The sequence below is a fragment of the Lycium barbarum genome, chromosome 10 (genome assembly GCF_019175385.1).
Source record: "Lycium barbarum isolate Lr01 chromosome 10, ASM1917538v2, whole genome shotgun sequence".
NCBI classification, from domain to species: domain Eukaryota; kingdom Viridiplantae; phylum Streptophyta; class Magnoliopsida; order Solanales; family Solanaceae; genus Lycium; species Lycium barbarum.
Window position 1 is genome coordinate 5612956 of NC_083346.1, and position 23418 is coordinate 5636373.

The 23418-nt window shown below is 34.9% G+C and overlaps 1 protein-coding gene across 2 annotated transcripts; it reads right to left on the reverse strand.

Moving 5' to 3' along the window:
- Window positions 1-186: 186 nt before the first annotated feature.
- LOC132614056 (bifunctional riboflavin biosynthesis protein RIBA 1, chloroplastic-like) lies at window positions 187-10442 on the reverse strand. 2 transcript variants are annotated; one of them, XM_060328415.1, is made up of 8 exons: window positions 10277-10442; window positions 6382-6554; window positions 6173-6288; window positions 5595-5816; window positions 4750-5072; window positions 3747-3876; window positions 2853-3149; window positions 187-690 (listed from the first exon to the last, which is right to left on the reverse strand). In XM_060328415.1, exons 1-8 carry the CDS (start codon window positions 10315-10317, stop codon window positions 430-432), a joined length of 1563 nt encoding a protein of 520 aa, XP_060184398.1. In that variant the 5' UTR covers window positions 10318-10442; the 3' UTR covers window positions 187-429. The 2 variants fall into 2 exon arrangements, with proteins under 2 accessions (XP_060184398.1, XP_060184397.1); XM_060328414.1 differs by having other exon boundaries at window positions 6173-6554; window positions 10277-10441.
- Window positions 10443-23418: the final 12976 nt, after the last annotated feature.

Genomic DNA, 23418 nt, shown 5'->3' on the forward strand with positions numbered 1-23418 from the left:
AGATTTAATCCTTGTGGATTATGAAAAATATAAGAACTTCGCTTAGTCAATTTACCAAAAAACAAAGGTGGATAAGAAGGATAACTCTTTTTAACTTTTCTGGAAGATCCAAGTGTTTTCAAACAAATTAAGCTTGTTAGAACCACTAATCATCCTCTGCTGTTCAATTAGATCTCTCTTTTAAAATGAATGCAAAACCAGTCCAACTTTATAATTCTTTATCTGTGATTTAAGTTAATCAACTACATCTCTGTCCCAAACTAATGAAATCAACTACATCTATGACACAAAAGTTACTTAAAAGCTTTTGTAATCACCTTTCCTCTTTAACTCTTTCACAAGATCAAAAAGTACATAAACCAACAAAGCTAAAAACGATGTTTGTTTAACAAACTACCAGAAATGCAAGTCATGGAATTGAACCCCAAATCAGTCAGCATTGTTGGATAATTCATCGTGGCTCGTTCTACCAATTTCAGAACCATTAATGTGGCCATTGGCATCGTTGGAACCATATATGTGCCCCAGTTTCACGCGTTTGGTCTCTAAGTATCTTTTATTTTCTGTAGTTATAGGAGCCAACAGTGGAACTCTACCCGAAATTGCCAGACCATATCCTTTGAGCCCGACATACTTCGCAGGGTTGTTTGTCATCAGTTTCATTGTACGAACACCCAGATCCCGTAGTATCTGAAATCAACAGGTTAATGTTTAACAGAAAAACATAAAAAGAAAACGGAAAAAAAAAACGCGTGAAGGATAGGGGATGTTGCTATTAATATGTACCTCAAGAAAATCACAATTTTTTCACTACTAGCCGAAAAATTATGCAGCTTCGGGAATGCTATGACAATGATTTAAAGTTGAAGGAACGAAATATTTTACAAACTAATAGCTCAGGGATCAAATCGACAATTTACTGCAGAAATATAAAGGGCTATAACAGCAATGACATATCTCCTCTCACTCTCAGTAAATATATGATGCAACCTTGTTTAAGAAACCGAAAGATTAGAGATGTCAAAATTGGCCGAAGTTTGACCAGCCCATTTGTTTAAGGGTGAATATCTCAAAAGGTTATTGAACTTTGAGAAATTATGTAGTAAAGCCATTGAACTTTGCTATATATCAATAAAATCACTTAACTTTGGCTTATTATCTCATAAAATCACTCAATTACATATGTCATCAATAAAATCTGACATGATAATATTAATTAATTATTTTATGTCACGTAGACGTGGGCCCCACAATAAAATAAAATAAATTCATATCTTTTTACCCACACCCACTCACCAACCCTTCATCCAAAACCCATTTTCCCTTATCTATACCTTCTTCTGACTGTGTCCTTAAAATTAGGTTGGATCAAAATAATTACTTAGAATAAATGTTCACTAGTTGTACAATTAAAGAGGTTAAAAATTTTCAACTCCAGAAAGAGAAAATAAATGTTCTAATGTTAAAAGTATCAAAAATTAATAACATTTTTCTAATAATACTGATTAAGGAAACTATAATCATCTCAGTTCTCAAATACTTGTACAACAAGTGAATTTACCAGCATTTCGTGCGGTTGTAAGAACTTATGAAATACTTTTTGTAGTTTTCTTTTAGATAAGAAATAAAGTATTTAATCTGTGTGTGTATATATACACACACACAAAAATTAATTTTATAAATTGATTAAAAGACAAATATTCTTATTAGGTTATTGGAGTTAAGAAATACGAGTTCACGTTTATTTGGGTCGATCATCTAACTTCGAAGCAACAGTACTATGATACAACCAAAAATGAAAAAACCAACCAATTCCCTGTTAAATTGAAACATTTCCGCATGGTGTGTGTCTTTTGTCGTCAATGATTTACATCACTCTAAAATCAATAACTGAAAAGTTATTGGTAGAAATTGCAACAAAATCTGGATTAGCTTTGAGGCAGTCTTTGTAGGAAAATAGAATACTTCAATTCAAAATAGAATAAAAAATGGATTTATTTTATTTTATTGTGTGGCCCACGTCTACATGATATAAAATAATTGATTAATATTGTCATGTCAATTTTTTTTTATGACATATGTAGTTGAGTGATTTTATGAAATAATAAGCCAAAGTTAAGTGTATGTAGCAAAGTTTAATAACTTTACTACATAATTTCTCAAAGTTCAATGACCTTTTGAGATATTTACCCATTTGTTTAACTTTAGCCCATTTGATCTGTCCGATTCAGTCCATTTAAAACTAGGCTGATTGTTAGCCCAAATTGACTTATGAGTAACTTTGTCAAAATACTTTTAAAATAAACATTAAATATTTTTAAAATAAACATTTTTTTTGTTTTATATGTTATATATAGCCTTAGCAAAAGGAAAAAAATAACTTATTTGGTAATTGAACAATTCATAAGGAAACAAAAAGAATTAAACTTGGTAAGAATTGGGCGGACTGGGCTATGACCCAGATTTTAACCCATCTTGACCCAGCCCAAGTAACTTTTAGGCGGGTCATTTTACCCATTGTGACCCGTCCAAGCAGAGGTGGATGTAGCACTATAAATAGGGGTTCAATTGAACCCCAAACTTTCAATGCGGGATATAAATTTATGTGTAAAAATTTACAAAAATTACAAAAAATAGTGGATATGAACCCATAACTTTAGAAATATAATGGTTCAATGCTAAAAAATTTAAAAGGTTAAACCCCTAGAGTTTAAATCCTAGATCCACCTCTGCGTCCAAGATCATCCCAACCCGCCCAATTGACACACTACTCAAGACAAGTAGGACCGATAGATGTTACTAAAAGTTAGTTTTATAATCAACGAAATGATAACTTTCTTTGCAGTGAATACCTGTGCACCAATGCCATACTCCCGTGAATCAACAGGTAATCCCAGCTCTTCATTAGCTTCAACCGTGTCGCGCCCGTCATCTTGCAGGATGTAAGCACGAAGTTTATGTCCCAAACCTATTCCCCTGCCTTCATGTCCGCGGAGATATACTAAAACACCCCTTTCAGCTTGCTCAATTTGCTTCATTGCAAGTGCCAACTGCTTACCACAGTCACACCGGGCTGACCCAAATATGTCACCAGTGAGACATTCCGAGTGCACTCTGACAAGTACATCTTTCCCATCCCCGATATCACCCTATTGAAATTGAACCTTGTCATGATTGTCAAGAATAATCAGAAGAATACTCCCTATTCAAATAAATCTTGTATTCACAGTATTACCATTTTATTTTCCAGATTAGTCAATAAATAGAGCTGGCACTGGAATTACAGAGAAGTTGTGATTAAGGTCTGGTAATGTTGCTAGTGTTGGGCTGGTAGAACTACAAGATCATCTAAAGAGAGACATACCCTGTTAGGCCAAGCTTCTAAAATCATTTTATTTTGAAAAGAGCTTTTTACAAAAGTGCTTTTCACAAAAGTACTTTTGATGAGAAGCACTTTGTGTTTGGCAAAAAACACTTTTGAGCAACAATTAGTGTTCGTCAGGCTTAAAAAAAGTTATTCCAAGTGTATTTTCTCAAAAGTACTTTACAGGAAAAGCTACTTTGACACACTTTTTCTTCTCTAAAAGATTGGCCAAACTCCTCAGCTTAGGCCAAAAAAAACACCTTCTTCGGAAGAAAAAGCAAGTACTTTTGATCTTGGAGAAGCTTGGCCAAACAGACTATTAAAGCCACGTAGAATATGAAAGGAGCTATTTATTCAGCCCTCTAATCACAATTTTGCTTACTTTGACCATGGCAATATGCTCAATTCCATCCAAGACAGACTTAAAACAGTAGGCTTTAAAAGGTCCCCACATTGTTGGTATTGGTGCAGCAGCTGCTAAATCCACCAGTTTCTCTCTTTTCCTTCTATACCTGTTATAGAATATGGAAGTCACTTCTTCTCATTTGACGCTAGACTAATCGGGAAAGAAATAAAAAGCAATTGGCTTTACAAAGTACTCTCTGAAACTAGATATTCATGAACTAGTGGTCAGTCTAGCTATTTTGAGACTGCAGTTACTAGTACACTTCAGTAAATTGGAAAAGTTTAGACTTGACCACTTTAGGCATAACTTACAAGCTTATTCGATTTGCCCATCATCATATTTTCCTTTTGACTCTGTTTCTCATTTCTCATGTTGATGTCTATGCAGAATGAATATTGTCAATTGATAAGATAAGTCAACGATTCAGAATCATGCAATGAGACTAAGGCAATCCTGACATTTGAAAGACGTGTTTTATTTGATTCTGCAAAATCATGATTGATTGAAATAGAAAGTATTTAGAATTAACTTTAAAAATTGGACTGGTTGACCCTTGTACTGTGAATCGTGTCATTCTTTCTCAACGGAGGGTTTTTTTCCCCACTTATTCTCCGAGGGATGGGGTTTTTTGGTCAAGTTGATAAGTCAATAACCAGAATAATAACCACAAGTAAGGTTTTTAGGTTGTACACCATTTTCAGCCTTCATGAGTACAACCTCAGTTGAATTAACTTTTTTAAAATGCATCTATTTCTCTAACTTGACCTGCATTCAAATTTTGTTACTTCAAGCAGCAAGTGCTCATTATCAAGCTCTTGAGTCCCAATTTTCTTTATAATTGATTGAAATAGAAAGTACCAGCAACATCTCCGAAAATTCTTCAATTTCTTCTTTGACATGTCAAAAGGATGTTATCTAGGACTAATAGTGTTAGAATTGTGAAAGCTGTTAATGTTAGTTTGCATTATAAAGTATTTACCTGATCAAATCGGCAATGGATACAATCTTCAAGTTCTCAGCCTGAGCAAATTGTCGAAGCCTCGGCAACCTGGCCATGGAACCATCATCATCCACAATTTCACAAAGAACAGCAACAGGCTCCAATCCAGCCAATACAGCAAGATCAACAGAAGCTTCAGTATGACCAGCTCTTTTTAGGACCCCTCCTTCTCTATACTTGAGTGGGAAAATGTGTCCAGGTCGGTTGAAATCCTCGGGTTTTGAATCACCAGATGCTAGGGCCAAAACTGTTTTTGCCCTATCACGAGCGGATACACCTGTTGTGGTACCATATTTTGCATCCTATCAGATCCAACTAATTGGTGTCAGACAAAAATGAGTCGTGGACACTAAGCAAATATCAGAGCAACATGCCCTATAGTGTATGCTTTTGACTTTTGAACACGGAGCAAGTCAAACCAGCCCAAGGGCAATCATAAATCATAATAAATTACAACAACAATGACAACAACAAAATACCCAGTGAAACCTCACAAGTGGGGTCTAGGGAGAGTGAGGTGTATGCAGACCTTACCCCTACCTTTGTGGGTTAGAAAAGCTGTTTCCGTTAGACCTCGGCTCAAGAAAAATGGTTTCCAGAACAGGTTTGAAAAGAATGCAAGAGTTAAAAAAAAAAAAAAAAAAAACTATGAAAATATTGAAGACAAGAAAGTACTGACAGCAAAAATAGTAAAGATAACCAAAGTAACTCATCATAAATTAATTTCTCTTATTTTATTTTTAATTTCTCTTTTTTTTTTTCTCAGACCGAATAGTAGCTTCTGGAACTATTAAAAAACAAAAGTAGTGGACAACAGGACATACCACAGAAACAGTGAAAGCAGTACTAAGTTTCTCCTCATTTTCCTTTGGCGGCACCATGAGTGGAAGTTGAAGCCTATCTAGATCTTCACCTTTCATACTTACACACACAATTCCAGTTCCATATTTTACAATGAAGGCCATTGCTTCAGGTGTCACCAATTGTGCTGCCATTATTAGATCACCCTCATTTTCTCTGTCTTCATCATCTACAACAATCACCATCTGCAAGTCTTTTTCCAAATTACTAAGAGATGAAAGTATAAGTTTCGAAGTGTCCTCCTCTAATAGAGGCGGAGAATTAGAGAGTTCTATACCTCAATTGCAGCATTTAGAAAAGAGATAAGTACAGTCCAATGCCTTTTGCTGATCTTATTTACAAAATAGCCAACAAATCTATAGGTTTTGTATATTTAAGTATAATACACATAATATGTATATTATATACATACATAAAATATACTCAGTGTATATGTTTTGTATATGTTGGCTAGCGCCAAAAATGGGAAAAAAAGCCCTTTAGAAAACGAGCAAAAAAAAAAAAAAAAACAAAGAAGTCCACATCTTAGGAGCAAACTAACCTTGCCCTGACGAATGTCTTCAATAGCCTCCGGAATAGAAGAGAATCCTGCAACGGTCTGATCCAAGTCAAATTCATCAACACCAGAGAGAAACCCACTTCTGTTTCGAGTTATTTCTGCAGCAGGTGTTCCAAAATCTATTTCATCAGATTGATTCTGATTTCCAATTTGTTCTGCTTCATGATTAACAAAAGAACCATTTTCTACACCTTGGTTGTTAAAACAGGACCAAACATTGTCTTCTCCTGATATTAGTCTAGCCCTTAGTATTCCGCTACCACTTTTGAAGCTGAAGGGTAACTTTCTAGCAAGACTTAGTGAGGACAAATCTGTTTTGTGGTTTGCTGTAGTTGCCTTGACAAAATACAGACCATGGTCGGATCTAATAAGAAAGAGAACATGAAACACAATTATCTGTGAAGCCTTACATCAGAAGACGAGATGGAAAGCAAGAGAAGTAAAGTGCTTGACTGATTATACGGCCTGAAATATTCAACTTCTAGGAAGTAACACCCTTTCGTGCACTTCATTCCATACCAATATGGCGATATGCTCATAATCAACTAGTCAGGCCCACACATTCCAGAACATATTACGGAACTACGGTTTTAATCCACTTTTCAAGTAAAAACAACAATTTCCATATAAGCAACGCAGAAAACAAATATAACAAAAATAATCATTGGAGCTAAAACTTTTTGAAAACCCGACATCGTGTTTGGAGCGCCAATTCCAAGATCATGTTTAATTGACAACTAAACCTCAACACCTACCTAGTTTGCCTTGGCTATATGGGTTGTTATATTCATTTCACTCCATCTGGACCTGTTCCATTCCAATACTCAATACCTCGTCTTTTAGGATAAATTAGTCATTCTCTAAAATTAGAGGTTCTCTAAATCTCAAAGTTATCCCAACACGGCATACAATCTCTAAGAAAACTAGAAAGACTTGTCAAACAGCAAACCTAATGTAAGTGTACCGAAAAAGTCTAAACCAATCAACTAGACCTTTTAGATATTTTGTTTCCATCGTCATGATAGATTCCAAGAGATTGTAGGTCTTTCCTGAAACAACTTTCCTCCGTGGAACTTTAGGTCCAGCCATCATGGTGTCACCTCTATGAACCGGCATACTTGAAGCTCTAGAGAGGACATGACCAAACCATCTAAGTTGACATCTCATTTTTCCTCCATGTGACTGTTTCACCTTCTTCCCGTGTGACCATTTCAAATTGTATTTAATCTTGGAGGATTGCACATCTATCCTTAACATCTTAATTCTTGGAAAAAGTGTCGAAACTTTTTTACACTGCAAAAAAAGTGTCGAGATCTTTTTACATGGCAAGTCTAGCTGAGTAGATCTTACGGTAACTCCAGAAAAAGATACTCCCTCTATTTCAATTTATGTGAACCTATTTCCTTATTAGTCCGTCCCAAAAAGAATGACCTCTTTCTATAGTTGGAAACAATTTACCTTTATGAAATGATTTATAGCCACACAAACCATATGTGACTCATTTAACACACAAGTTTAAAAGTCTTCTCCTCTTTCTTAAACTCCGTGCCCAGTCAAATGGGTTCACATAAATTGAAACGAAGGGAGTATATATTACAAGGACCTAACTAGTGAGATGAGCATAAAAATGATATCAAACTACTCTAGATCTGTGATTTTCTACTCTAGGTTATTTACAACTCTAATCAGTAATCACTATAGAAATGAAGCTCCGTCCATGACCGGTTTCTGGCTTCTTTATCTCGTAAAAGGGACATAAGCAACTTAAATTGGAGTGTGACATTGAAAGTTTAGAAAACAAGACATTGAAAGTTTAGAAAACAAGACAAATCCCAATGGATTCACCAAGACCTTGACCTTTGGAATAACAAAATGCAAGTAAATGAATCTCTTTCTAACAAAGTCCAATCCTGGACTGCAATACTGTGCGTCACATTCATACAAGTCAAGTAGATTATTCTAATGCATCCTCGACTTCATCTATTGCAGATAGTCTTAAAGTTCCACCAAACTTCAAATCTTTAGGGAATTCCTGTTCATTGGAAGATAAAATCACTTATTTACGACGGATTCCTATTCAAAGAGTGCATAACCGCATGGATAAGCTCACACTAACCCGTCAATTTGGGATCCAAATTCGAGATTTTCCTTGGGAGGTATCGGGAAGGATTTTTTTATCGAAAAATTGGAAGAAGAAAAATACTCAGATTGCTTTAGAAGCCTCTTGGAGAGGGAACTTCTAGGTGTCAGTGACATAGCAGGCCCAATTATTTCATAATCTCAATAACTCAATTTTCGTATGACAAGTAAATCCTGTAGAGGAAAATAAATGAAATATCCACTCGTTACACCCTTTTTTAGCTTTTGCGGTTGTATCTCGGATGCTGATCGTTGATGGCACAATATGTCGTACGCTCATTCTTCAGTAGAGCATTTATAATGTAAAAACAGTACTAGGTATTTAGCTTGAGATCAATAAACAACCGTACTTCTGTTTTCCATACTCTTAAAGTATCTAATCACGGTATTGACTAGTCAAACCGAAATGCCACTGCTACATTGGTAATTTTTATTTAATGTACAAAAAGTTAATCGAATTTTAGTACTTTAAATATTTGTTACCTCTAAGGAAAGAAAAACTATTTTTAGACAAAGAACATAATCTAATTTTCCATGTTAGTCTATGAAGCAGCAGAACGAATATATCACAGGCAATCAAACCCTTCCCCCCACCCCCAGCTCAGTGCAGTTTATATACACACACTCTTCGTTTACTCTTTTCTGCACAATCTCGCCTTTGATAACATTAACAAAAATAATATAAAAATAGCGTTTATAATGTGCACCAGTGACAGCTCAGAGAATAAGTACAGCACTATATCTGTAAATTCTCTGTAATGTGGTTTTGCTGCTTTATTACATTCAAAACCCTGTCTCCTCCAATAAACAAATAAACCCTATCCTCTTATTTTAATCAATAGCATACAGAATTTGTCTGTCTTGGTTTCATTAGCTCAATATATTAGTGCCATCTAAAAATGTATTTTGCTAATCTTGTAATCACACCCCAAAAGATTCCAACATTTTTAATCATAAGTTTCCACATAAATGCATTTTCCAAAGCAAGCATATTTTAGGTCTAGATGTTCCTAAAATCCACCACACACAGCCTAAAAAGAAACAAACTTTACAAGATTCTTGGAACTAAATACAGTACAAAAAGAAATGGGGTCAAAGAAAATGGCCAAAATTAACCAAATTTCCAGTGATCCTGCATTTTTCGAGCAATAAGAAGAAAAGGGTGTTCAAGAAAGCTCACCTTAAATGGGAAAAAAAAACATTGAATTTTGAATTGAAGCCATTATTTGTGCTGACCCAAATGAGTATAAAGCTTTAATTTTTGATAGGAATTGAAAAAGGTTTGAAGAGTTATGGATAAAAAAGCTTTTATTCAATAGCATACAGAATTTATCTGTCTTGGTTTCATTAGCTGAATATATTAGTACCATCTAAAAATGTATTCCCCCGTCCCATTTTAAATGTTGCTTTAGCTCAGAAGAATTATCCCGCAATAAGGATTCAATACTAAAGTTGACAATTGTTTTCAACTATACCCTTAACATTAAATAAGTAGTATTACGTTTTAATACTATTCAATTTTCAAAAAGCATCTAATAAATAAGGATAACTTATCAAATTGTACCTTGTATTTTTTTTTTTCTGAACGGGCGTGAAAAGAGCTAATTCGACAGTTAAAATGGGACGGAGGGAGTATTTTGGCTAATCTTGTAATCTCACCCCCAAAAAGATTCCCAACTTTTTAAATCATAATTTTGTACATAACCAACCACATTATCCAAGACAAGCAAATTCACTCACAAAGAAAAAAACTTATAATAACTAGGTCTAAGATGTTCCTAAAATCCACCACACACAGTCTAAAAAGAAACAAACTTTACAAGATTCTTGGAACTAAATATAGTAAAAAAGAAATGGGGTCAAATAAAATGGACAAAATTAACCAAATTTACAGTGATCTTGAATTTTTCAAGCAATAAGAAGAAAAGGGTGTTCAAGAAAACTCACCTTAAATGGGAAAAAACCATTGAATTTTGAATTGAAGCCATTATTTGTGCTGACCCAAATGACTATAAAGCTTTATTTTTTGATAGAACTGAAGAAGGTTTGAGAGATACGGATTAAAAAAACAGTTACAAGTAGCTGTTAAAGGCAACCACCGCCACTGTTTGGGGATCATGAGAACTTTGAATATGGACCGTTGGATTAGGATGTTTTTGTGATAAAACATTCACATATACCCTCACCAGTGGTGCAGCGGATAGGGCTCCTTCACGAGATCTCGGGTTCAAGTCCTAAAAATGGAAAAATTCTTGGTAGGAGAGCTTTCCCTCAAATGAAGCCCTACGTGGAGCGAATCCGGATATAATTGGACTCCAACGCGAATACTGAACACCAGGTGGGAAACAAAAAAAAACATATGGCTTTCACTATTGTTTCATAAACTCCCTAGTTTTATTTGGATAAAGTATTTTGTGCTGTTAGTTTAGCATAATTATATGCGTCCACAACTCAATATTTTTATTGATCAAGCAACCAGAAATTTTCGAGAAATATAACTTTATAAATCAATAAAAAACCTGTTCAATACTTCTTGAGAGTCAATTTGACTAATTTTTTGAGCTAAATTAAATTAGATTAATTCAATATTTTAAATTACAATTTAAATATTTAAAAACTATACGGAAAGTATTATAAGTTTTAGTTTCTCTCATATCAATATGATGAAAAATATATCTTAAAATATTGGTCAAAGTTCATATAATTTGACTTGCAAAAGATGAAATATGATACTCTTTCCGCCTAATTTAAATGTCTTACTTTCCCTTTTAGTCTGTCTCAAAAAGAGTGTCTCTTTCTATATTTAATAAGTTCTAACAAGTTTAGGATCACAAGATTTAAAAAAAAGACCATAAGATTCAAAAGTCTTTCTTTATTTCTTAAATTCAGTATCAAGTCAAATTAAGACATTTAAATTGGGACCGGAGAGCATGTACTTTGGAATGGAGGGAGTAGTTAATAAAGTTGCAGTGCTATATTATCTTTTGGCTTTAAGGTGGTGCAATCCTACTAGTGATAACAAAAACTGGTTCCAAAAGCTGATTACAAATTGATATTTGTCACGTGTATGAAATATTTTACTAGGATTATACAACATGCGTCCACCATGAAAGATTTCCATTCCATAATAATGGGAAAATACATAAATACCCCCAACGTATACTCGGATTAATTATGACGCACCCAACCTTTGCGGGCGACCTATTACCCCCCAGTCTTAATTTTTCAGTATTTTAGTGACCTTTTAGTGCTGATTTTTAGTGACCCTCAATTTTTTAACTTACGTGTTGTACACGCGCCTTTTAAATTTCCAAATCAGCATTATTTTTTAACTCCCTTTTCATTTCACCCCCTTAAACATAAACAAAATTCATTTCCACTCCCCCCTCTCTCTCTCTCATCGATTTTCACAGCATTTGCACTGTTTACCTTGATAATTTTCAACCGATCTTCCACCACATACATTAATTCGCGTAATACTTAGTGATTTCTAGGGTCGTTTTTGCATTCTCAAATTTGGTGAAGTTTGTTTTGCTGAAGAAGGCTATCATTCGTGATTTTGCAGGTTTAGATTTTTTCGTTTTGTGTATTTTGTAGTGTATTTCTCTACTGATATAGTTTGCTTGTTAGGGTTTTGACACATTTAATAATTTGCTTGCATTCTAGGGTTTTGAATCGGGTGTTTGTTAATCTAGGGTTTTTTTAGTAGAATGAGGTAAATGAACGAGTAACTTTTGCTGCTGATTTTGTTAAAAATCATATGTTTCCCTTTGATGTTGCTTGTTGGTGAGAAGTTCTGTTGCTTTGTAATTTAAGGGTTTTATTAAGTATTGTTGCTTTGTAACTTTCAGGTATGGCTGATTTTATTTATGTTACGTTGAGATGGTTTTATGGTGGGGTATTTGATTTAAGCAGTGGTGTGCCAAGATATGAGGGTGGTAATTGTACAAAATTCTTAGATGTTGATGTTGATAGGTTGTCATATTTTGAGCTTAGAGACTACATAAAGGATTTAGGATATAGTCCAAGTTGTGGTTTTAAGGTGAAGTCCCCTAATAGTGACATTCTTGTAGATATACTTACTGACAAAGATATTTTTGACATTTCCCTAAGTTTGAAAGATGGGTACATTGTCGAGATTTATGTCTGCCACATGGTAGATGAACCAGATGTGCCCCCATTGCCTTTGGAATATACTGTTCCCAACAACCAAACAAAAAGTGATACTTTTAATAAAGTTGGTGAGGGTATCCAATGTGAACCAAATGTTTCTCAAAGCAACCCTAATGAAAACCCAGCCACTGAAAATACACCACTTGAAACTGCAGCAACTACTACTTCACCCTCTCAATTTCCCACTAATTCTTCAACCCCACAAATATAAGCTGCTGAAAATTCACCCAAAACAAACTGAACCTGCAGATGGTGAAAATGCAAAGCAAGTAAGTAGTGACCATGTTGACTCTCAATCAACAGATTCTGATGTAGAATCATACCATGTGGCAGTATTTGATGGTCCAGATGGTGATGATGGATCTGATGTACATGAGGAAGTTAGAACATTTAGAGCTGAAATGAGGGCTTATAAGAGAAGGACAAGAAGAGAGAAAAATGGGAAACCTAACCTTAATGATGCACCTTTAGGTGAAGTTGAACAAGACATAGGATTTGATGAAACAGAACCTAATAAAAGAGATTTGGAAGGAAGGGTAGGTGGTGTTGAACCCTTTTACTTTAGTTCTGATGCATCTAGTTGTACATCTGATGAGGATGATGTTGAGGAGGGGGTAACCTTGAAACCTAGAAGGGAAAGTAAATACATAAGGTTTGACCCTACATGTAATAAGGTAGTATGACAGCTTGGTATGATTTTTCAGAGTGTTAATGAGTTTAGAGATGTTGTGACTAGATATTCACTTCAGAAGCATATTCAGTTAGATAAGTTTGTCAATGAGCCTTCAAGGGCGAGGGTCACATGTAGGGATGGTTGTCCTTGGTTAATTTATACTAAACTGGACAATTCAACCAAGAATTTTCAAATCAAAACATACTATCCTAAACATAGATGTGTTCAGACCACAAGGAACTATATGTGCAATTCTAAGTACCCAGCCAGCCACTACAAAGATAGAATTACTGAACAACTAAACATAAGAATTTGCAAACTCCAAGAGGCAATTAGAAAGGAACTTGGTGTACATGTTGGCAGGTCCACTGTTAGGAGAGCTAGATCTAAGGTTCTACTAGAGATCATGGGTGATCAAGAAAAAGAGTTTGGAAGAATACTTGATTACAGAGATGAAGTATTGAAAACAAATCCAGGAAGTACTTGTGTGGTGAAAGTGTCTACTACAGAATTTGCTGAAGATGGTAGGCCTTGCTTCTTAGGTTTCTACATTTGTTTTGATGCCTTGAAAAGGTCAGTTTTGAGTGGTTGTAGAAGCTGCATTGGGTTAGATGGTTGTTTCTTAAAGGGTTGTAGCAAAGGTCAACTGCTAGTTGTTGTGGCTAAAGATGGCAACAACCAGATGTTGCCAATTGCTTGGGCTGTTGTGGAATATGAGAACAAAACCACATGGACTTGGTTTATGAAAATATTGATTGAAGACTTGAACTTAGGGGATGGAACTGGTCACATAGTCATTTCAGATATGCAGAAGGTACTAAACTGTTAATTTTATATTGTTTATGTTGTTACACTTTGCTGATTTTATATGCAGAAGGTACTAAACTGTTCTTTTTTCAAGGGCGTCTTGCCACTATAAAAGAGCTCCTACCAGAAGTGGGGCAGAGGCAATATGCTAGACATATCCTTGCAAACTGGTCAAAAGATTGGGAGGCCTTGAAAGGAGGCTGATTTTTTGGAGATGTGCTAGAAGCACATTTGAGGCAGATTTGAGGAGAAATTTGGACAAATTAGAGCTGCTTGGTGGTGAGAAGATTGTTGAGGATTTACTCTACTATTAGGAACACACTTTTTGTAAGGTATTCTTTAATACTGAAACTAAGTGTGACATCATTGACAATAATATGGCTGAGAGCTTTAATGCTTGGAATAATATGACTGAGAGCTTTAATGCTTGGATCTTGCCTGCAAGACACAAGACCATCATAACCATGCTAGAAGAGATTAGGATGAAGGTAATGACTAGGATAAGTGTGATGAGGTCTTTCGCAAACACTTGGGTCACAAGAATATCTCCAATGGCATTAAGGACATTAGAAGAAAACATGGGGAAGTCAATAAACTGTAATATTGTGTTTAATGGTGAGCATGGGTTTGAGATTCTTGATGGTCCATATCAGCACACTGTTGATATTGTCAATGAGAAATACAGTTGTAGGTCATGGCAGCTCAAAGGAATACCATGTCCACATGCCATGTTGTACAAGAAGTATGAACCTATTGACTATGTCCATGAATACTATAGCAAGAAGAACTGGTTCAAAACCTATTGTCACTACATTCAACCAATGACAAATATGGCAATGTGGCCTAGGTCTGCTAATCCTGCTATTGCACCACCAATCATCAAAAAAATGCCAGGTAGGCCCTCAAAAGCAAGAAGGAAAGAGGCCAGTGAAACAAAAAAATCGGGAAAAATGCCAAGAACAGGCATGCTGATGACTTGCAGCCAATGTGGAGGTAAAAACCACAATAAAAGAGGTTGTCATAGGGTATGTCCTTCCTACAATTTTCTTAACTTTGCATTGCACTATTGAATTTTTATGACTTTGCATTTTACTTGTAGAGTGGAACATGGGCTGCTTTTGCTGCTTCTCAAGCCAGTACTGCTTCTCAAACATTTGATGCTTCTCAAAACAATGATGCCTCTCAAACTAATGATGTCTCTCAAACCTTTGCTGCTTCTCAAACCAATGATGCTTCTCAAACAACTGCTGCTTTAAACAATATCCCAAGGACAAGGGGGAGACCAAGAAAAGCACATGTGGTACCTGAAACTCCGCCAAGACCAAGGGGTAGGCCAAGAAAAGATCCTAATGTGCCTAGTGCTCCTCCAAGACCAAAGGGAAAGCCAAGAAAAGAACCTGCAGTTGCTACTCCAAAGCCTAGAGGAAGGCCAAGCTGCAATTGCTACTCCAAATCCTAGAGGAAGGCCAAGAAAGGTAACAGAGGTTGTTGCTAGTCTTGCCCCTGCTGTTGTCAAAAGAGTTGATTCTGAGGGTCCCCCTTCTTACCCAAATAAAAGATCTAAAATAGTTGGTATGAGAGTCTTTGTTGCTGAAAGTGGTTATACATCCCTGAATGTAAGTTTAATATTTTCTTTACAATAGCATTGGTATGTGAATTTGTGAAGTGACTAATTTTCAAATTTGTTTATTGCAGCATGGCATGCCTACTAGTAGAGTGTTGAATTTTGGTGGTAAACATCAAGCAAGTCAGCCTATAAGATCTGCTGAAGTCACAGGAGACCTTGGTCACAAGCCACGGCAAGGGATGAGGTACAAAAGCAAACCATGCTACTCAAGAAGCATACTTGATGAGATTAGAAGGAACAAACTCAACAAGGCCACTAGCAGCAAAGGAAATAGGCCATAGAAGTGATGGCCATTATTTAGATGATAGAATTAAGTTGTTTTTGGATATTAAACACTTTGTATGAATTCGGTAGTTTAGAAGACTTGAATTAGCAGTTGCAATGACTTAATGTTTTCTGCTTAATTAAGTGTTAGAATGACTTATTAATCATACTTGTTTGTGTCCATTGTTTGTGCTCTGTTAGCTGTGGTACTGTGATTTGGGCAGTGTGTACATTGAGCACTAAAGTTAACTGTGCAGGGTGTGTACTATGTAGTGTGTGTACATATAAATGTGGGCAGATTTCTGTGGATGCTTGAATTCAGGTACATTGACTGAAATGAATTTAGTCAGTCTGCATTGGACGATTCAATTCAACCTAATTGAATTCATGTACATTGACTGGTAGTTGGGAAGGCTAATGAGAATTGTAACCTTTCAATATCATCAGCCTATAAATAGCCTATTAAGCTATCCATTTCAACTCATCCCTACACCATTCTTTCTCATTCAAACAACGAATTTCATAGCAAAATGCCTCTAGGTGAAGATGACGTGATTTACTTCGAGAAGAAACTAACCAAATCATACGTTGACAACGATGACTTTGTAAGTGTTATTTTGCAAACTTATTTCAATTGATGTGTTTAATTATTCATAATGTCTCATGTATTTTGTGCAGATCCTACCTTCTAACATACAAGATTTTCTTCCAAACACAACTACACAAGCTGTTGTTTTCTACGAGCAACGTGAATACAATATGATGTATAAGGTTGGCGCATATACCCGCCTCTGCCAAGGGTGAAAGGATTTCATTGATGCAAACCTTCTAAGGGAGGGACACATCTTATGCTTTAATGGTTGTGAACATAATGAGAAAGTAACCTTCTTTGTTAATATCAAGAGGTAAGTTATCGAAATAGATTAGGTTTCTCCCTATTATGTAAAGTTTATGAATTATCAATGAAATCTATATCTATGGACTTTATCTTTATCTATGGTGTTTCTTCTCAAGTTGAATGAAGACAACTTTTTAATTGAACATCCATGACAAGAAACTTCTTCAACTTACATACATAAAGTGAATAACAATCACTTAAACATCCTTCAACATACAAACATGTAATCCTACTATGGCAATCGACATTGGTAATGCTTGTTCAAAAACACCCAATAAACCAAATAACAACACCAAAGAACAACACCAAAGAAATACAAAAACAAAAACTTGTTAATAGTAAAGCATCTACCCCTCTTCTCTTGTTCAAGCTTCATCACTTTCATCTCTTTTTCAAGCTTTGACACTTTCATCTCTTTTTCAACCTTTAACACTTTCATCTCTTCATTTGTAGTGATATTCTCATTACCGATGGCCATTTCACTATTGCCATTGCCAATATCTCCATCAATGCGAGAAGACTCTCCTTCTTCCATTTCATTTGTCAAACCAACTTCTTCCGCCATTTTCTTCTTCAATTCCACTGCTTGCTCTTCCATTTTCTTCTTCAATTCCACTGCTTTCTTTTCCATTTTCTTAATCAATTTGTGAATAACAAACTTAGACCTTTCATCAATAGGATCATCCCTCCATTCAAAGAACTTACATTTCTTAGCCTATAAAATAAATTCAACTCATGTTAGGCACACTGTAATGTGTGGCAGAAATAAGGCACGTAACAGTAAAAAAAAAAAAAAATCGTACCCCATAGAATGGGCATGTCCAAAATCTTCTTCCGAGATTATTAGGAGACCAAGAAATCTGCATTTTTAATAATACTCCGTGCTGGCATCGCACTTGATGCTTCATCTTTGGATCATCATTTTGAGTACAAAGATTGTTCAACTCCGATTTGAACTCTTTCATTAAGAACCCTAGAAAAAAAATTAAGTGAAAGATATAACATATAAATAAAAGATGAGAATAATAATGAGATTGGAGAAAATAATACTTACCACTAGAATGCATAGGCATATTTCAATTTGTTTTCTTCAAGCTTTGGCAACAATGGAGTCAAAATTAGAAAATGAAGAGAGAAGGAAGAGAAAATAAAGGGGGAGGGAGGTGGGGCGGGTTTTTTCCCCTTTTTTTTTCATCCACGTGGCAAAAAATAATAGGTCAAATGCCCCCTCACGCGCTGCTTGGTCGTGTAGTCACGCGAATCCGCGACTTTTCTAACACAAAAAAAAAAAAAAATTGAACCAAACTAGTACAAAAAAAAAACACATTAATAGGATTCACGCATGAATTTCGTGCGTGAATGGACCAAACTGCAAAGTGCAGTTTAGGCCTTTCACGCACGAAATTTGTGCGTGAATGAAAGGCTCTGAAATTCCATCAGCTCCTTAGTTAACAAATTACAATTTCAATCATTGTTCTCAATTGTACATGTAGAGTAGCCAAATGTAGGTCTTTCGAATTGCGGACTCCTCTATTTTTTAATTAATAATACATAAAAGCTTAGGCAGATTCAAAAATTTTAATTTATGGATTTTGAATTCTAGAAAAGTCAGTTTACTTTGGATAAATTATTTATGCATATTAAGTGATTTCTTAACAAATAAATATTTTTAACCAAATCTAGTAAATACTTACTTCGGGCACCTTTTTAACCCCTCAAATGATGATTCGAACGTTTACGTATCCATGATGTATTGGGCCTACATTATTGTACGCAGAAAAAAATATCAGGTTCTATATAAAATATTGACGTTTCGGAGTCTTGACACACGACTAATCGTTGGTCAAAGTATGGAAAAAACACTAAGTTTTTTCAAACAAAACTTACTTTGAAACGTCAATATTTGAAAAAACTTAGTGTTTTTTCCATACTTTGACCAATGATTAGTCGTGTGTCAAGACTCCAAAACGTCAATATTTTATATAGAACCTGATATTTTTTTCTGCGTACAATAATGTAGGCCCAATACATCATGGATACGTAAACGTTCGGATCGTCATTTGAGGGGTTGAAAAGGTGCCCAAAGTAAGTTTTGTTTGAAAAAACTTAGTGTTTTTTCCATACTTTGACCAACGATTAGTCGTGTGTCAAGACTCCGAAATGTCAATATTTTATATAGAACCTGATATTTTTTTCTGCGTACAATAATGTAGGCCCAATACATCATGGATACGTAAATGTTCGGATCGTCATTTGAGGGGTTGAAAAGGTGCCCGAAGTAAGTATTTACTAGATTTGGTTAAAAATATTTATTTGTTAAAAAATCACTTAATATGCATAAATAATTTATCCAAAGTAAACTGACTTTTCTAGAATTCAAAATTCATAAATTAAAATTTTTGAATCCACCTAAGCTTTTATGTATTATTAATTAAAAAATAGAGGAGTCCGCAATTCGAAAGACCTACATTTGGCTACTCTACATGTACAATTAATGATTGAAATTGTAATTTGTTGACTAAGGAGCTGATGGAATTTCAGGGCCTTTCATTCACGCACAAATTTCGTGCGTGAAAGGCCTAAACTGCACTTTTGAAGTTTGGTCCTTTCACGCACGAAATTCGTGCGTGAATACTATTAATGTGTTTTTTTTTTTTTTTTTGTACTATTTTGGTTCAAATTTTTGTTTTTTGTGCTAGAAAAGTCGCGGATTCGTAGCCACGCACAGTGCCAGCACAGTGCTAAAAGGTCACTAAAATACTGAAAAATTAAGACTGAGGGGGGGGAGTAATAGGTTGTCCGCAAAGGTTGGGTGCGTCATAATTAATCCGACTATACGTTGGGGGGTTTTTATGTATTTTGAAAGACTATATATGGAACTTAACCAGCTCGACAGATGATGTATTATTGCAAGGGTGAGCCGCAATCGGTACTACTTAAATTGCACTGTATAGCCTTTTATATGCCATGCTTTTTAAAATATAGCCGGATTTTGCATGCTTTTGAAATATATCCTCTTTTTTTTTTGAGAAATATTCAGCAAACGTTTCTGAATTTCAAATTCACAGAAGTTTATTGAATTTTATGGTAGATAAGTTGAAAATTATAAAAGTTTTATTTTTTATTTTTTTTTATCTTTGTCCCAGAGAACTTTAACAGTTTTCAGTATTTTTAAGCATGAGAAAATATGTACATATTTTTTTGATTTAAAAACAACAGCTATTTTTCAAAAACTTTAGAAAATTTAGCTATTTTGTAGAAATTATTTTGCGATTTTTCGCCCCTTCTCTGATACATCGTGGCTGGATATTCAAAACTTATATTGGGGTGCCCGTGCCACGCAATGAGGATTAATAAACAAGTGGGATTATAATAGTAGTAAACATTAGATTCTTTGAGAATGTCAGTGGCCGCAGCACAAAATGAGGATCTGCCATGGACCTAGATTTTTGAGAGACTTTTTCTCAAAAGTGAATCTTGATATTGTGTTCGTTATTTGAGGATTATTTTACTACTATATAGAAGTATGGGTTTTATCCATGCTTCGTCGTCAGTCACTCTTTAGAAAAATAAAAATAAAAAAGATGGATTCATACTAAAAACACTAAGTAATATTATTTTTTAAAAAAAGTGGATCCCACCATCTCCAAACTCATGTAAAAAAAAAGTGAACCCCATATTACAAAAATCAAGCAATATCTAAAAAAAAAAAAAAGTGGACCCATACTATATAGAAGCATGAGTTTTATCCATGCTTCGTCGTCAGTCAGTCTTTAGAAAAATAAAAATAAAAATGATGGATCTCATACTAAAAACACCAAGCAATATTAAAAAAAAAAGTGAACCCCACCATCTCCAAACTCATGTAAAAAAAAAGTGGACCCCATATTGCAAAAATCAAGCAATATATAAAAAAAAAAAAAAAAAAAAAAAAGTGGACCCATATTAAAAAAAAAAGCAATGTCAAAAAAAAACGTGCACCCCATATTAAAAAATCAAACAATATTCATGTAATTCCCAAAGTATCCCCATTAAGTCAATAATGGTGGATTCATTGCCACATGCGTATCAACACATTAGTGGGAGCAAATGAAATTAATGTACAGCAAAAAACATGGACCCCATATTATTGTTTTTCTTCAAAAGGTTAAGTAGCCAAACCAAACAATTTCCTTTCTTTTTTTATATTATCCTGAGATCTAATCTAGATATTTAACTGTTGTATTTGCTATTTCGTCATGTCATTTATTTGTTATGTTTATTTATTTATATTTTAAAATAAGATAGAATTTAATTACTTTTTCATTTGTTTCCTTACTCTAATAAATGTGAAAAGAGATTAATATCGTAAAAAAAATATTAAATGGAGATCAAATAATTAATAAGGTAAATTAGTCAAATTATAATTCTAATTGACGTTTCCTTACAAAATCGTGCAAAAGACAATATGACAAGTAAAATAAGCTAAACCAAGAATATTTACCAAAAATTAAAAAATGATAGTTCTTCGTTTTATAGAAAATCAAATTTCTATTTTGTTTCGTTTTAAACATGTAAAATTAATTTAATAATTTAAATCATGCACCACTACTGGTATCATGTGGAGATCAAGTGCAAAAATTTGTAAAACCATTCAGGTTTCTCAAATTCTGGGTGGAACATGATACTTTTCTTGATTTGGTTAAGCAACAATGGGAAACAACTTTATCAGATGATGTATTTCTGTCATTTAAACTCAAGATGAAGAAACTGAAAACAACTTTAAGTACATGGAGTAAGGCTACTTTTGGTGACATTTTTAAACAACTTGTTATTAGAGAAGAAATAGTGAAGATTAAGGAGCAGTTGTTTGAGGCAGATCCATCTGAAGAAAATAGAATGGTCATGCAGAGGGCACAAGCAGAACTCAAGCTGTATCTTCATTATGAGGAGGAATTCTGGAGACAAAAGGCTAGGATAGATTGTTTTTCTGAAGGTGATAAGAACACTAGATATTTCCATAGCCTGGTAAAAGGTAGAAGAAAAAGAATTCACATTAGGAGGATTAAAGATGATGCTAGTAACTGGCTTGAGGATGTTGATAGTGTTGCTGCTCAAGCTGTCAACTTTTTTCAGAAGCAATTTACTCATGAAGAGGTGAGAGAAGATTCTCCAATATTTAATCATATTCCAGAACTGATAAGGGAGGAGGATAATTTAATACTTGCTGAACAGCTACTATGGAGGAAGTACAGATGGATGTATTTGAGTTACATGGGGATAGTGCTTGTGGTCCTGATGGATTTTCTGGTATATTCTATCAGAAGTGTTGGGAGGTGATAAAGTTTGATGTATACAAGATTGTTAAAGCTTTTTTTGAAGGACATACTCTCCCCAAGTCAGTCACTCACACAAATCTGGTTTTGCTGCCAAAGAAGGCTGTGGTTGAGGCATTTGCTGATATGAGACCTATAAGCCTTAGCAACTTTATCAATAAGGTCATTTCAAGAGTAGTTCATGATAGACTTGATAAGCTACTTTCCATGGTAATCTCTCCAAATCAATCTGGTTTTGTTAAAGGAAGGAATCTAATTGAGAATGTGTTATTGACACAAGAAATTGTAAATGATATAAGGAAGAGAGGAAAACCAGCAAATGTTGTGATTAAATTGGATATGGCAAAAACATATGATAGGGTCTCATGGTTGTACTTATGTAAAGTGATGAGAAAGATGGGATTTTCTCCATTTTTCATTGACTTGATTTGGAGGCTGTTGGCAAATAATTGGTATTCTGTCCTCCTAAATGGCCAGGCTCATGGTTTTTTTCATTCTACAAGGGGTGTCAAACAAGGGGATCCACTTTCTCCTGCCTTGTTCATCATTGCTGCAGAAGTCCTTTCAAGGGCACTAAACTCTTTGTTTGATCAGCCTGGATTTGTTGGATATGGGATGCCAAAGTGGAGTGCTGATTTGAATCATCTAGCATATGCAGATGATACAATCATATTTCTTCAGCACATAATCAGTCTTTACAAATGATCATGGATACTCTTAAGGAATATGAGAAAGTGTCTGGACAGCTGATAAATAAGGGGAAAAGTTCATTTTATATGTTCAGCAAAGTATCACATGAGTTAAGCCACCAGGTTGCAACAGCAACAGGATTTGTGAGAGGTCAATTTCCTTTTACATATCTTGGAGTACCAATCCCTCATGCCAGGAAAAGGAAGGTGGATTACACTGCATTATTGAAGAATGTCAAAGATAGGTTACAAACATGGAAAGGCAAGCTGCTGTCTTATGGAGGAAAAGCAGTGTTGATTACAAGTGTGCTTCAAAGTATTCCCATTCATGTGTTATCTGCTATAAGGCCTCCTAAATGTGTTCTAAAGGAATTACACAGAATCTTTACTAAATTCTTTTGGAATAATAAGGAAGAAGGTAGATGCAGACACTGGGCAGCTTGGCTTAACATGTGCATTCCCAAGAATAAAGGAGGTTTGGGCTTCAGGTCTATCTATGACACATCTAAAGCTTTATGTGCTAAACTATGGTGGAAGTTTAGAACCACTAGTTCTCTCTGGGCTAATTTTCTGTGGAATAAATACTGTAAAAAAAAAAATTCCTCAGGTGGTACAATGGAAGGGAGAATCCCAAGTCTGGAAG

Excerpts from the sequence above, each read along its gene's own strand:
- LOC132614056 (XM_060328414.1), bottom strand. The coding sequence starts at position 10,317 with ATGGCTTCAATTCAAAATTCAATGGTTTTTTCCCATTTAAG. Across the intron at positions 3,877-4,749 it reads TCCATTGCCGATTTGATCAG|GTATAGAAGGAAAAGAGAGA; the intron begins GTAAATACTTTA and ends ATTCTATAACAG. Across the intron at positions 3,150-3,746 it reads AGCATATTGCCATGGTCAAA|GGTGATATCGGGGATGGGAA; the intron begins GTAAGCAAAATT and ends CAATTTCAATAG.